The sequence below is a fragment of the Tenrec ecaudatus genome, chromosome 11 (assembly GCF_050624435.1).
Source record: "Tenrec ecaudatus isolate mTenEca1 chromosome 11, mTenEca1.hap1, whole genome shotgun sequence".
Classification (NCBI taxonomy): domain Eukaryota; kingdom Metazoa; phylum Chordata; class Mammalia; order Afrosoricida; family Tenrecidae; genus Tenrec; species Tenrec ecaudatus.
The window spans coordinates 151765758-151780904 of record NC_134540.1 but is presented as its reverse complement, the minus strand read 5'-3'; the positions used below and the strand labels follow the sequence as shown (position 1 = coordinate 151780904).

At 45.7% G+C, this 15147-nt stretch overlaps 1 protein-coding gene across 1 annotated transcript in view; it reads left to right on the top strand.

The window, feature by feature from the left end:
• Positions 1–15147, top strand: part of ABCC4 (ATP binding cassette subfamily C member 4 (PEL blood group)) — a 257587-nt gene that overhangs the window by 120393 nt on the left and 122047 nt on the right. Inside the window, exons 15-19 of the mRNA XM_075563536.1 lie at positions 710–919; positions 1988–2128; positions 2681–2718; positions 3124–3218; positions 5062–5208. Coding sequence (XP_075419651.1) covers positions 710–919; positions 1988–2128; positions 2681–2718; positions 3124–3218; positions 5062–5208 — 631 coding nt within the window. The remainder of the gene's footprint in view (positions 1–709; positions 920–1987; positions 2129–2680; positions 2719–3123; positions 3219–5061; positions 5209–15147) is intronic.

Sequence of the window (15147 nt, the reverse complement as noted above, 5' to 3'; positions counted from 1 at the left end):
GAACAAAAAAATCATATTGTGAATGCGGAGGAGTGCAGAGTGAAGACCCAAGGTCCATCTGTAGGCAATTGGACATTCCCTTGCGGAAGGGTTGGGGGGAGGAGATGAACCAGTCAGCGTGCAGTGTAGCTACTCTCCACCACACGCCCCACCCCCAATCATGATCCCAATTCTACCTTACAAATCTGTCTAGAACAGGGGATATACACTGAGTACAGGGAAACACAGAATCCAAGACAGATGATCCCTTTAGGACCAGTGGTGAGAGTGGCGATGCCTGCAGGGGAGAGGGAGGGTGAGGTGGAAAGGGGGCCTGATTAAAAGGATCTACATATTTCCTCCTCCGTGGGGGACGGAGAACAGAAACGTGGGTGAAGGCAGACATCGGACAGTGTGAGTTATGACAAAATAATAATTTATACATTTTCAAGGATTCATGAGGGAGGGGAGAGAGTGGCCGGGAGGGGAAAAATGGGGCTGATGCCAGGGGCTTAGGTGGAGAGAAAATGTTTTTAGAATGATGAGGGTAATGAATGTACAAATGTGGCTTACACAATTGATGTATGTGTGGATTGTGATAAGTTGTATGTGCCCCTAATAAAATGATTTAACATGAGGAAAAAAAAACGCGCTTTCTTCCCCTGCTTTGTGTTGGTGGAAAATTATTTGATCAGTGTTATCAAATACGTCTTTTCCCATTCTTTTGTAGGGCACAGTGGTGCAAAAGGGGACTTACACCGAGTTCCTGAAATCTGGGGTCGACTTTGGTTCCCTGTTAAAGAAGGACCATGAGGAACCTGAGCAGAACCCCATTCCTGGCACCCCCACGCTGAGGAACCGGACCTTCTCGCAGTCTTCAGTCTGGTCTCAGCAGTCGTCGAGAACCTCGTTGAAGGACGGTGCTCAGGACGGTCCCACTGTGAGTTCCTCCCCAGGGACTCCTGGCATGCTGGAGAAACTCCCGTGGTAGCGCCTATTTTCCCTTTCCTGTCTTACGGCTGCCTCCCCAGCAGTCCCCACTGCCACAGGAGGTTGACTTGGCCTGCCGTCATGGCAAACCGATGACCACATTGTCTCTGCACAGCCGCTGGGAGTGGGGTTGGGGCTCAAACCGACAACCTTTGGGCGAGCAGCTGAGTCCTTGGCTGTTTATACCATCAGGGTTCCTTCAGAATGAGCTCATGGGCCTTCCAATAAGTAACGAAACCCTTCCGGTCCAAACCTGCAATCCTGGTTGATTCTGTTGACTGTGTAGCTCCTTCCAGATGTTCAAGCCTCGCTCCTGGACCCTCTGGGACCAAATATGCTCCTCCTCGCCCCCAGCCAAGTGCACGGCACCAGGCGCAAGGTTTGAACTCAGTGATTGAGGAGCACTTGGTGACATTGTTATGAATCTGTGTCCACTTGGTAGCGGTGCCTGCCTTCCCGCTGGTTGTGCTGGTGTGCCTTGGAAACCACGGGACTGCATTTCCAGCAAGGCCATGCCACAGTGAATATAGCCTTATGCAAATGGTGCTTATTTCTGATAGTTCCCAGAGTTTGGGACCGCTGAGTCCGGGGGTCAATGCATGTATGATTTCAGCGGGCATGGCTACCACCTCCTCCGTATTTTGCAGTCCTGTAAGATGCATTTCCTTTTTCAGCTCTGCCCCCAGCCTGCATTGTCAGCCTTCCCAGGCTTCTTCTTCTTTTTTTTAAAAAAATTTTTAAAGCTTTTATTTATTTATTTATTTGCATTTTATTAGGGACTCATACAACTCTTATCACAATCCATACATATACATACATCAGTTGTATAAAGCACATTCATACATTCCCTGCCCCAATCATTCTCAAAACATTTGCTCTCCACTTAAGCCCTTTGCATCAGGTCCTCTTTTTTTTTTCCCCTCCCTCCCTGCTCCCCCCTCCCTCATGTGCCCTTGGTAATTTATAGATCGTTATTTTGTCGGTTTATTTTTTGCCTGGCTTTCTTTGACCTCCCTAGACGGAGCCTGTACAGGTGGCCCTGACTGAAGAGAGCCGATCGGAAGGGAAAATTGGCCTGAAGGCGTACAAGAACTACTTCGCCGCCGGTGCCCACTGGCTCGTCATCATTTTCCTTATTCTACTGAATGTCGCTGCCCTGGTAAATCCTGGACTTTGAACCCGTAGACCAGCGGTTCTCATCCTGTGGGTCGAGACCCTTTTGGGCATCTAACGACCCTTTCACAGAGGTCGCCCGATTCATAGCAGTAGCAAAATTATAATTATAAAGTAGCAATGAAAATAGCTTTATATTTGGGCGGGGGGTGGGGTGGGGGTTTCACCACAACATGAGGAACTGTATGAAAGTGTCGCGGCATTAGGAAAGTTGAGAACTACTACCTTGGACCCATTCTGACCAAGACCCACTTTTGTGCTCTTAATACTGCCTTTTGTACCTTCTTGCAATCTGGTCTGTAAAGTTCATCTCAAGGGAGCGCCCTAAGTGATGCTGACTGGGCTTGCACATAACCAAGAGTGTCTCGAGAGAAAATGGGATGAAGAGTGTCCAGGATTGATTCTGAAATGTTAGAGCATCCGCTTGACCTACTGTGTGCTGGGGCGTTCTGGGCACCGCGCTCTGGGCCCCCTGTGGGACATAGGAGTGTCCTGAGCTGGTTCGCTTGACTGACAGCTGTTTGTGCTTCCTCCCTAGGTTTTCTATGTGCTTCAGGACTGGTGGCTTTCATACTGGTGAGTTGTTTTCTTGTCTGGCAGAAAGTACTCACAGAATCACTCTGTGGGTGCGCCCTTTCCCATAGTTGGGGGAGAGGTGGATTTTTTTTCGGCTTTCCACCTAATCCTCCTCCCTTAGTTTACCTAACTAAGGAGGAGATGGAAGTTCTTGCCGCTGAGGCGTGACCTGTAATGGTCTGTGCCATGTCTGATCACAGGCAGCTTTGAGACCTGAAAATCATGATCCAAAATGCATTTTGATTAGGCGGATGGAGGTACATAGTCAAGTGTGAGCCGGGAATCTCTCCAGCATAAAATGGTTCTTCCAAATGGCGGTGGTTTTATTTGACATTAAAAAAAATGTATCAGAACTCCGTCTGCTGCTTAATATGAGTATGTCTCCCCTCTACTTCCATTCCACAGGGCAAATGAGCAGAGCGCACTGAATGCAACTGTAAATGGGAACGGAAATGTAACGGAGACGCTAGATCTGAACTGGTTCTTAGGAATTTATGCAGGTAAAGTTTAATCATTTGCTCTATTGTGCAAGAGTCTGAGGTGCTTACAATGAGTCTGTGTGAGTAACGAGGACTTCCAGGAGGAATTCAGTAATGTCTTAACAGATTAAGAGTCTGAGTTGAATTTACTCTGTGAATTAATTAGAATAATACACCCACCTCCCCCTTAAATCGGCTGGAAGAACGAGGCCGAATGAAGACTCTTAATTTGCTCTGTACTGGATTTTGAAAGTTAAACCAGGATTGAGCATTCAGGAAGTCAGCCTCTGGAAATATGTGCCTATTGTCTATCCTAATAGGTTGCTTTAGCTAAATCTTCTCTCATTATATGGATGGGCAAGGGGATTAGAAACGGATCCCCACCCTGTGGTTCAGATTGTTCCAATTCTGTCTGAATAAGCCCTGTCTTTTATTGAACTTGGATGCAATTCTCTGGAAGCAAAGCCCCCCAAATAAAAAGCATTATTTCCTCCCGGGTATGCAACGCTCCCCTACCCACACTGCTCATCTCTTGGGCTTCACTAATTACTTAAGAGAGAGGCTAAGCGGGGACAAATCCTGAGTCTGGGAGTCAGAGTTCCTTCCCTTTCCTACCCCGGGATCACAATGTTATCACCTTCCTGACTGTGTGATTAATTTAACATTTGGCCTGCCAGACCAATGTTGCCCCAGCCCTCCACTCTGAGGATAGCGCTTCGTATATTTGGAGCTTTGCGTACTTTTTAAGGGACCCCTCATCTAAAACTTCAACTGTCTCCAGCAGCAAACACTCCTGTCCGCTCTTGTCTGAGATAGAGTGAGCTATCTTTACAGGAGCCCACTCATTTAAATGTGGTCTTTATTTACTCCATCCGTGGCTAAGAAATCCAAATCCATTAGCTGTTTACCTCCTGAATTGGTGGACCATGTGAGACCTGAATGAAGGGAGAAGAGAAAGCAATTCTATTATATATTCATGTAGGATTTCAGGCTATGGAAAATGCCTATTGAGAGAGTTTAGGCATTTGAGGCACTTCCCCAGTTTAAATAACAATGAAGCATCATCTGAACGGGGCTGGGGCAATTAGCCAATGGAAGATTTATTACTGAAGCTAGCCCAAATCTATTTAGCACTGTGTGTTCAAGAGATATTAGGAAAGCTATTTTGACTTTTATGTGCGTAACAGGTACTCATTTGTGTCTTGCTAATAAAAGATACCATTTAAATTATGTTCATTTAAAAAATGTTCTAGTTATATGAAACATCTGAGTGGGATAACTTGTTAGTTATTTCGATTACTTGTTTTATGTTTAAATTTAATTTATCATATTTGCTAATGTTTTCCCAGAAATTTTAATATTATAGATTCTTTAAAGTGACTTGAATGTTTTCTATAAGGACTAGGTAAATAACATTTTCTGTTCTGTCAGTATCGTGTGTGAACATCAAAACAGTACAGTTTGAGATTCTGGGATATATTGTCAATCCTATCATTTGGAATATGGAAATAAGAAGATGAATGAATTATTTTTGTTGTTGAGAATAGACACAGAAGAACATAATGCCAAATTCAACATCAACTACTTTTTAGAATTGTCTCGCTTGTTAAGATTTTCTATCAGAAAATCTTAACAATTTTCTGATTCCTGGTGTAAAATTAAGGCTCATCTCAGACTCCTCCCATCCCCAACATCTGTTCAGTGAGACAAAATAAAAGATTGAGTTCTTCTTTGTAAATGAATCTTATGAATACACTTTAGCATAGATGGAACCCACAGCTACTTTCTGAAAGGAAGTCCTGTCTTTGTGTGGACTGCAGCCTGCTTTACATCCGTGTCAGGGAACATTATTTCTCTTTTGCAGGTTTAACCGTGGCCACGGTGCTTTTTGGGATAGCCAGGTCTCTGTTGGTGTTCTACATACTCGTGCATTCTTCTCAAACTCTGCACAACAAAATGTTTGAGTCCATTTTGAAAGCGCCAGTATTGTTCTTTGATAGGAACCCAATAGGTAAGTCACGCAACAATTGGATCAGTAAACATGTCTGCTTGCATTTTAATATTTGAAATGGGGGAGGGGAACACTGGGGTAAGGGGACACTGTAGTGTGTTGGCTAAATTTTCTGCATAGAGCATCACGTGTATTTTTTCTTCTCACAGAGAAAATCAAAATACAAGAGGCATTCAATCTCTTATTCTAATGTGTTTTGTATAAATAAATGAATATTTGGTTTGCAGCATGATGTAATTCACTTATATAGTATTTGAGACACTGTCGACTATACATACGCAGGTGTACTCCCCAAAACGGAACTTTTTTGAAAGCTATGTGTTTTACAAAACAATCTTATCACTTTCACCGTAATCTCCATTATACTTAATACTATTTGTCAAATCTGTGATTCCATTCTTGATATTATTTTTGAAACTCCTCTGTTTGCCTGGCTGAGAGCAAGTTCCTCGTATTTTTCTTCACCTCTTCTGTGTCCTCAAATCCCAGTCCTTTCATGTCCCTCTACGTTGTCGGAAACAAAAAGAAGCCGCACGGAGGTGAGTCAGGTGAGTAAGGTGCGTGGGGCAAGAGAAGCATGCTGATGGCACACGGAGGTCACTCCGTGAACAGCTGCACTGCTGTGGTGACAAATGTCACAGCCACATGCTGTTCTCTTAAATCAAGCATCAAAAAAATGAGGTTTCAGTGAAATTGCTTTTACAAAAAAATACATTGTGACCAGAAAGAACCTTCCCAGGTGACACCAAGTGCATGCATTAACCCAGCATGAGCTGTTCAATGGCTGCCTAGTGGGAAAATGTGAACTAGCTCTGCTCTGTCCAGCACAATTCTGGGTTTTTTAGGGGTACCCCTCTTAAACATGGACATGTGGTGAATGCTAATAAAACAGTGGCTGTGTTTACATGGCTTCAGGAGTCCCTAAGTGGTATACAAGATTGAGCTCTTGATTACTGACTGAAAGGCTGGTGGTTCAAATCCATCCCACACGCCTTTGGAAAGACTTGCTGAGAGATCTACTTTTGAGAGGTCACAGTTAGTGAAAACCCAGTGCGCTGTGCTAATCTGTTCTGAAATACATGGATCTGCCATGGGTTTGGATCGACTCAGTGGCACTTGGAATGGCCTCAGAGAAAGACTTGTGTAGCCCTCTCCAGCAGGTGTCTGATTGAGAGAGGGTATCGATTTGTGGGTTGGTGTCTCTCATTGGGAAGGCCTTCCATTTCTGACACTAAAGCGATCCCGAGCATCCAGTGACCAGTCTGTGCAGCACATGATGAAACATTCATGAAAACCCAGTCATGGTAGCGTGTGGATACCTCCTTTAACAGACCGCTTTACGACTGGATGTGAGGTGGCCTTTGGGTGCACACTGGAGACTTTGTGGTCTCTGCCTGCTGCCTCAGGAGCAAATTCCTTCCAGGTGGCCTCCAAATCACAGATGCCTTGTAGCCAGTCGTGCCTCTGAGGGGAGCCTCCCTGACTGAGGTGCATGTGGAGCGGTAGTCAGCACCAAATTGCCCCACCTTGGTCAGCTGGGTCCTCGAGGTGAGGCCCAGAGTGGCATTGTTTGAAAGGTGGTAAGAAGATGGTCCAGGCCGAAGGGAGCATGGGCCTTGCTGTTGACTAGCTATGCAAGCAGGCCAAGTCATGCATGTGCGACTAGATAGGAAAATCTCTAAGCACGAAGCTGTTGGGGTTAAGGTGTGGACTCTGGAGCCAGCTGCCTGGGTTCAGCCCTCGGGCGAGTGCCTGATAATATTAGGTGGTTCTAGTTAATAATATTGGTAACTGATGCTAGTTACTGCAAAGGAGCCCCTTGGTGGCATCGGTGGTTAAGTAGGGACCAATACTGAACCCCAGTATTGGATGGGAGGCCGGCCATCTATCTGGTGGAGTTCTGTACTGCACACGTGGGGCGGTTGTGAGTCAGAAATGACGTGCCTGTAACTAACAGCAACAATTTTCGAATATTAACATATCTGTGCTAGTTAACTTCTATGTGCCTCTGTCTTATCTATAAAGCACTGTGCATACTCCCTTTATGAAAATATTACGTGCATTAAATCATTGTCACAGTCACAGAGTTTGGGCATGTGCTTTTCTCTCTGGTCTTTATTTAATAAATGCGCCCGTTCACTCATGTGGCTAGGTCCCAAGGACCAGGTCCTTCTGTGAAAATGGAGTGACTACCTTGGGTGACGATAGACCATTCCGTGATTGCTAATCCTCTGAGAGTCACAGTCCTGCTGGGCGGACGCATCATGGCTACGCCCATGGCGGCCAGCTTGACTCTTGACTCTGGCTCCAGCGTTTGCTTTTGACAGGCATGTGGACGCTCAGAGCAGTTGGAGAGTAGAATTTCGCTTTGGTCATTAAAAGTGGACAACAAGCTAGGCAGTCATTAAGGAGCAGGCGTAATGTTTATATTCCAGACGTACACGGGCCTCCGCATGCTGATCTTTCTTATTCAGTCTTCGGGGAGCTCCTTCCATCCTTCTCGATCTATTAACAGGATGCCACTCCTTCAGTAAAATGAAGCTCAAGGAAATACTCCAAAGATGGACACCTCTTGCCCAAACTGTGCGGGCTGTGAATTATTTCCACTTTTAGTGGCAGGTTTTAAATTTTTGTTTGAACAACAATTTCGGAAGCTTGATCAGTGGGGAAAGAACTGCAAAGCTCTGAATTATGCTTCACAGTTTATATGATTGATCTATGTCATTTACCTTTTATATGTATTTTATTCTTCTCTTTAGGGTAGAAAGGGAGATATGCTGGGTTTATAAGCCTTATTAAAAGTACATAACTGGCCGGTTTAATGCCAGACTTCCCTGAATTACAGAGTTTTCCCTGGAAGCAGCTTGGAGAAATAGGGAAGCAGAATTTTTTTCTTTAAATCACTTCACCACTCAGATTTATCTCAGACTCAGGATCCTTACATCCATCAGGCTTTAAACCTCTCAGGGAATGGTCAGGGCTTTTGCCATGTGCAATTTCCAGGGGAGCCGGAAGGGGGGTGGTGGTGGTAAGTTATGGAATTGTTACAGGAGACTTACATTCGAACCTTGGCCAATGTACCTCACAGTTACCATCAATCTGTTGGTCGTGGCTTGTGTATTGCTGAACAGGTTTCTATGAAGCATTCAGTGTAGGAAGAAAGCCTGGCTGGTGAAAACCACGTCCGTGACAGTGGTCCAGTGTGTACAACTGACGATGGGAATGGAACAGGCCCAGGGAGGTCTAACTGGGTGGCAACTAACAACAGCAACAGTCTGCTCCCTGGGATGAGAACCACAAGCCTAGCTCGGAATTGAGCGTGCTTAGCCATTGTTCCTTTATATACATACCTTGTAGTGACCTGACTCTGGAAGACACCAGTGGGCTGTGCACGTGCTGAAAGGTCGTGTGCATCTTGGGCTGCCCTGAGAACACTGAGTGTGGACTGACGTCCTCGTTAGAAATGACTCCACGTATGAGCGCTTCCCCTGGAAGAGGACTGCCGGCTCACCAGCGCTTGCTCCGGGCGCCTTGTGCAGTGTTAACCCATGGGAGACCCTTGGCACTTGTTCACAGAACCCAGCCCTCGGTGGGCGCTCTCTGAAAGCCAGCTGCCACCCCATTACCCCAAGTTCATGTCCTTGGATTTAAGGGATGGGGAGTAGCTGGTGTGGCATGTTTTTTCTCATCGGTGAATTACGCTGACTGTACTGGGGCCATTCCCAAGGTCATCGGAAGATCACACTTATCCAAGTCATAGGAATTGAAGTGACTGCCCATTTTGAACACGTGTATGATGTTTTTGGTTTTTTTAAAAGTCTCAGTAATAAGATTATCTATTGATCTTTCAAAACCTGATACACTTTTACTCTATCTCGGTCACATTCCAATCCAACCGCCATGTGACTTTAGATTGACCAAAGGCAGTTTTTGGGGTTTTTTTTGAGACAGTGATTGAGTGAGAGAGTAAGTGAATGAGAGAGTGAGTGAGAGACTGAGTGAGTGAGAGAGTAAGTTAGTGAGTGAGAGAGTAAGTGAGTGAGTGAGTGTAAGTGAGACAGTGAGTGAGTGAGAGACTGAGTGAGTGAGTGAGAGAGTAAGTGAGTGAGAGATTGAGTGAGTGAGTGAGTGAGTGTAAGTGAGACAGTGAGTGAGTGAGAGACTGAGTGAGTGAGTGAGTAAGTGAGTGAGTGAGTGTAAGTGAGACAGTGAGTGAGTGAGAGACTGAGTGAGAGAGTGAGTGAGAGTAAGTGAGTGAGTGAGTGAAAGTGAGACAGTGAGTGAGTGAGAGATTGAGGAGTCAGTGAGTCAGACAGTGAGTCAGTGAGTGGGAGTGGGACTGAATGAGTCAGCGAGTGAATGAGAGTGAGACTGAGACAGTGAATCAGTGAGTGAGTGAGTCGGTTGGTTTTCTTTTTCCCTTGGTGTCTATTCTACTTTCCCCCTCGCTCATCTCTATTCTGCGTTCTATCCATTTTTGATGTGTCTATGTAGCGCCCTTGTCTAACGGAGAGCTACCCATTTCCATCTGCCTCAAGATTCCCTGTGAATTTTGACTGCACCTTGGATTAGATCTTGCAGTTCTGTGTCTGTACGGTTTGTTCCACCTCTCTCTAACCAGTCAAAGCTCGTCTTATTTATGAGCCCCATTAGAGTAAATGGGGAATGCACACTGGGTCAGCAGCGAGTCATTCTGATGATATGAACAGACAGACGCCCCTTGGATTTTCAATTTAAATCATGGCTTCCTTGAAGTCACCATGTTATTGTTTACCTCTGCCACCAGAGGGCAGCATGATCTACATGATCTCAGGGAGGTTCTTAATGCAAAACCTGGTCGTTTTTGATTTAAAGTTTTCTTGGAAATTTGATTTGTGTTCCTTGGCTCTTTGTATTTGATAGTTTTGGTAAGAAATTTTTGAAGAACTTTTTTTGCTTATTAAATTTGAGACATGAAACTCTATTACCCTGGGAGCCTGCACATTTTTTCTTTCTTTCTAAATCATTTTATTAGGGGCTCATACAACTCTTATCACATGCCATATATATATCAATTATGTAAAGCACATTTGCACATTCATTGGCCTCATGATTCTCAAAACATGCGCTCTCCACTTAAGCCCCTGGCATCAGCTCCTCACTTTCCCCCCTCCCTTCCTGCTGCTCCTTCCTTCATGAGCCCTTGTTAATTTATAAATTATTATTTTGTCATATCTTACACTGCCCGACATCCCCCTTCACCCACTTTTATGTTTTTCCGTCCCCCAGGGAGAAGGTTATATGTAGATCCTTATAATCTCAGTTCCCACTTTCGACCCCACCCTCACTCCACCCTCCCAGTATTGCCACTCACAGCACTGGTCCTGAAGGGGTCATCCACCCTGGATTTTCTGCGTTTCCAGTTGATATCTGTATCAGTGTACATCCTCTGGTCTAGCCAGGTTTGTAAGGTAGAAGTGGAATCATGATAGTGAGGGGTAGGTTGGGGGAAGCATTTAGGAACTAGAGGAAAGTTGATGTTTTATTGTTGCTACCCTGCACCCTGACTGAGCCTGTGCATTTCCAACCAGGGTGTTGGATTTCCTAACCGATCCCTTCTTGACCAGTCCTGTGAACAGACACGGACGTCTTGACCAGGTGTGTTTTTATTCCTACAAAGGTTCCTTCTGGCTCCCTGTGTGATCTGTTTGAGTTTTCCTCCAACACAGGAGTTTAAGGCGAGATGCGGCCGCACGTTTCCTCCCTTGTCTTTACAGGCCACTAGAGTCAGCAGAACCTCCCTATTCTTACCATGTTCAGACGATTTAATGCTTCATTTGCTTCATGGACCAGTGGAAAGTTTCCGTTTGTGTTTGTTCTTTTCATGACTAATTATGGCGACATGACATGTGGCACAGGGCAGCGACGATAATGGCGTCCAGATAAAGATGTCTCTTTGTCAGCCACTTACTACTGTGGCCTTCAGAAAAGATGCCTCTTTCAGGGACAGGCGCTGTGCTTGTCCTCTCGTGGAGGTTGGGCCGTGGCCAGGGTTCACACCCTGTGCCAGTTAGTTAATTTTTTAATGAAGCAAATTAAATTAGGGCCAGCACTCTTAGAAAAAGGAAAAGCAATGCATTGACCCCCTTCTTGGGGCGGAAGGTACTTGTGGTCTCTGGAGTGAGGGGTGTCCTCAATTGCTGGTGCTCGGTGCTCAAAGAGGTCTAGTCTTAACCAATCAACTGGGGAAGTGAGAATCATGAGGATTTATGGTGAGACTGATCCAGAAGCCGGCTTCCGTGGACAACATCACAAATATAACATAGCACAGGTGTGTGTAACGTAGGTGTTGAGGCTTGGGGAGGGGCTGGGCAGGGTGTTTCTGGTCTTTTTCTATCTCAGATTACTGGCTACTCTCTCTAGAAGTCAAAAGTGAGGCAAGAGCAGCCAGATGAGCTTCTTGTGTATCAAAAAGACTGTTTTGCTATGTCCTTTGTCCACTCTTAAATGTACCTCTACTCTGATGGGAAAATGAATAGAGAAGACACATAATTGTAGGGAGACCTATACATGTGTTTATCCAGTTCAAATGACCCCTGGAGTTACTGCTAAATGCACCTTTTTAACAAGTGTAATATTTCAGCACTGTCAAAATTACCACGCCGATAATAGGCCTGTTAAATTATAGCTCTATCAGTTAGCAGGCGAAATGATTCTGCTTAGCGCACATTAATCTATGCCTGTTCACACAAGTGATTCTGCTGAGCAGGTAGCATGTTTAAACAAGAAAGACTGGCCTGAAAACCTCTGATTTACAGTAGGCGTTGTTTGGACACAGCATCATTCAAGACGATTTACCAGGCCAGGCTTCGTGTTAAAATATTTTACCAGTGTCATCATTCGTCACTGACGAGAAAGAGCCAGTCGTGGAGCTGGAAGAGGGGTAGTGTGCTCGTTCATGGCCACTCACCGTGTCCTTTCAGGGAGATCTATGGCCGAGCTGCTTCCGAGAAGCGCTGGCGTCCCTTCCTTGCGAGCAGCGAGAAGATCACACCGATCTTGGGCGGCATTCACTGACCCATCTTGCCTGGGCCGCTGGACATGCTGGTTTATGTCCTCCAAGCTCCCCCCACCTCCCCCACCCCACCCCATCCTGCCTCCTCCTCCCCGAAGGAGCACAAGCTCCCGCCACCTCCCTCAACCCCACCTCCTCCTCCCTGAAGGAGCACACCTTCTCAGGAACATAATTTATGTGAGCATTAGTTAGTTTAAGAGGCGTTTGGGCACAAGGAAGAAGTTAGTCATCACCAGGAAAGCTTTGTTGCGAAGCAAAAGCATGCGTTTCCTGCTTTCGTTTTTCCTGGTTGATAATAACAATGGCCAGAGACTATAAAGGGAATAGCACAAAAGATCGCATCAGTCATCATGATTCTCAGCCACATAAAGATTATTTTTTCAGGTTTGATTTGAGAGGGCTGTAGGTGTGGTAATTGAATCCTGTTGGGTTGTCACACATTAAAAGTAATGTTTTGTCTTTTCCATGTAACAATGGTTATCTGTACTTCAACTCTTATCAGGGTTGATAGACAGTCCTAATTTATGGGAGTTGATCATTTACTGCTAATAGTATCCTAATAAAAGCCTTTGTTACCAATTTAAGTAATTACATCTCTTTGATTACTATTGTCCTTTTGTCAGTGATCTCCAGGATAATTTTCGTGCTTGTCTATAGCTGGTGAGTAATAACACCATTTCAGTGACCTAGCCGTCCTCATCCTGTGGTTCTCCACCCCTTTGGGGGTCGATCGACCCTTTGACAGAGGTTGCCCGATTCATACCAGTAGCAACATTGCAGTTATGAAGTAGCAACAAAAATGATTTTTTGGTTGGAGGGGGGCACCACAACATGAGGAACTGTATTAAAGGGTCGCAGCACTAGGAAGGTTGAGAACCACTGAGTTAAAATGTTACTACTATTTATTCGCTGTTTCCCCCCTTTTCTCACTGTAGCAATCATTCATAGAACCACTGACAACTCCTTAAAATGCACAAAGTTGATTCCGACTCTCCTGTGAGTTTCCGAGACGGACTCTTCCTACAAGTAGAAAAGCTCATCTTTCTCCCTCAGAGAGCGAGTGATTTCAAACTGCTGACCCTTCTGTTAGCAGCGCAGCCATAACCCGCTACTCCACCAGAGCTCTTTCACTGACAACTTTGTCATCGAAAAGAACCCGGTGTGCGGGTGTGATACACTCTTCAATGATAAGGTTTGGAAAGTCTGTGCATGGTTTGAATTTGTCATCTTGCAATATCTTGGGATATACTACGGGTGGCATTTTCATTACCTCGTGACTTTTTCCTCCTCAGAGGGTATGCATATATATGAATATGTAATCTTATGAGTGATAACATGTGCAGTCGAATGCCTGTGGAGATGGCGGTGCTAGTTGCCGTCCAGCAGCCCCGGTCTCCCAGCAAACCCACTCACAGTGCATGGAAAGCTGCCTCTCCTGCAGGCATCCCGGCATCAGAGGTGGATGGGACCGATGTGATCCACAGGTTTTCATATTTGGGAGCAGATTTGCTCCCTAGTCAACCTTAGCCTGACGGTCACATCTTTGGTACTCAGGGTTTCACAGCTCGATCCTCAGGGCTGACACTGGTCCATAGAATTGCGACTGGGTGACAGTTGGCATAGCAAATTAATTTGCTACTTGACTGGTTGTACACACTTGTGGTGTGACACTCATTGCAATTCCCTCAATGCCTCTGAGTTTTCCCTACTCCCTCTCTGCTCACCCCTTCCCGCCACCCTCTGAATTATTGCCCCTTCCCGCCACCCTCTGAATTCTCTTTTGGGACAATTGGTGTCCCTTGGGCCTCTGGAGGTTGATGCTAGGGGGGCCCATTCCTCACCAGTGTTTCTCGCACGCTCTTGTCTGATGTCCCCCTTTAGGTGAGCTTTCGGGTGCTGTAAGGTTAAGGGTTAAGGTCGAGTAGGAGACTCAGTAAGTCTTTGTCTCTCAGGTTCCACTTGTGGAACCGTCCTAAGCGTGTGACCATCCTAAGTTTTTGAACCATCACTTCAAGGTCTAAAGTTGGCCTCCCATTTCTGGGCCAATGTAAACATGATTAATAAGGAGTGTGTAACCCTGTGCCATTGAGTCTATACAGATGCAGAGCGCCCTTCCAGATTCGCCTGCCCACAGGGGTCCCAGCCGAAGGTCTCGGGAGCTTCGTGCCCAATATTTCTTCTGGTAGAGCTGCTGGGTGGGTTCCAGGCGCCAGCGTTTCAGTTCGCAGCCACGTGCTCAGCCGCTGGGTCGCAGGATCCCTGTCTAGTCCTATATTACCAATACTTACCATGTACCTAGGGGAGCTTTGCTAGTGTGGTGTTTACAAGTGTGGTCGGCAGTTCCAAACCACCAGCCGCTCCGAAGACTGGGCTTTCTACTCCCATAAATAGTCTCAGAAATCTACGGGAGGTCACTCTGAGTCAGCATTGACCGGCTGGCAGCTAGGTAGTTCTTAACGTGTGGCCGAGGCTGGGCTCCTGGTACAAACCGGAAGTTGAGGGAGGGTTTGCTCGGTTGAAATTCCTATAGGATTGCTGAATAAAAGGACTGTACTGTCCCTGAAGGATGTGTATGGTGAGAACTTAAAATTTCCTTTATGACTGGACTTTTCAGGTTCTGTTGTCCTTTCTCCCTACCCCCTTCATTTTAAGCATCTTTGTTATTTATTTCGCCTTGAAGAAAGTAGGTGGGGAAAGGCCTGGGTCAATGGCATTTGATTTCATAAAGAGTTGGAACTTTTTTCCTGCTGTGTGTGTGGGTGAATTCATTAAATCTTACTTTGGCTGCTGTTGAGTGCAGCAGAGTTGGTGCCGACTCGCTCTTAGTCCGCAGAAGGAACCACTGCCATGGCTGCAGCTACCGTGTCAAATCTAAAATTAGAGTT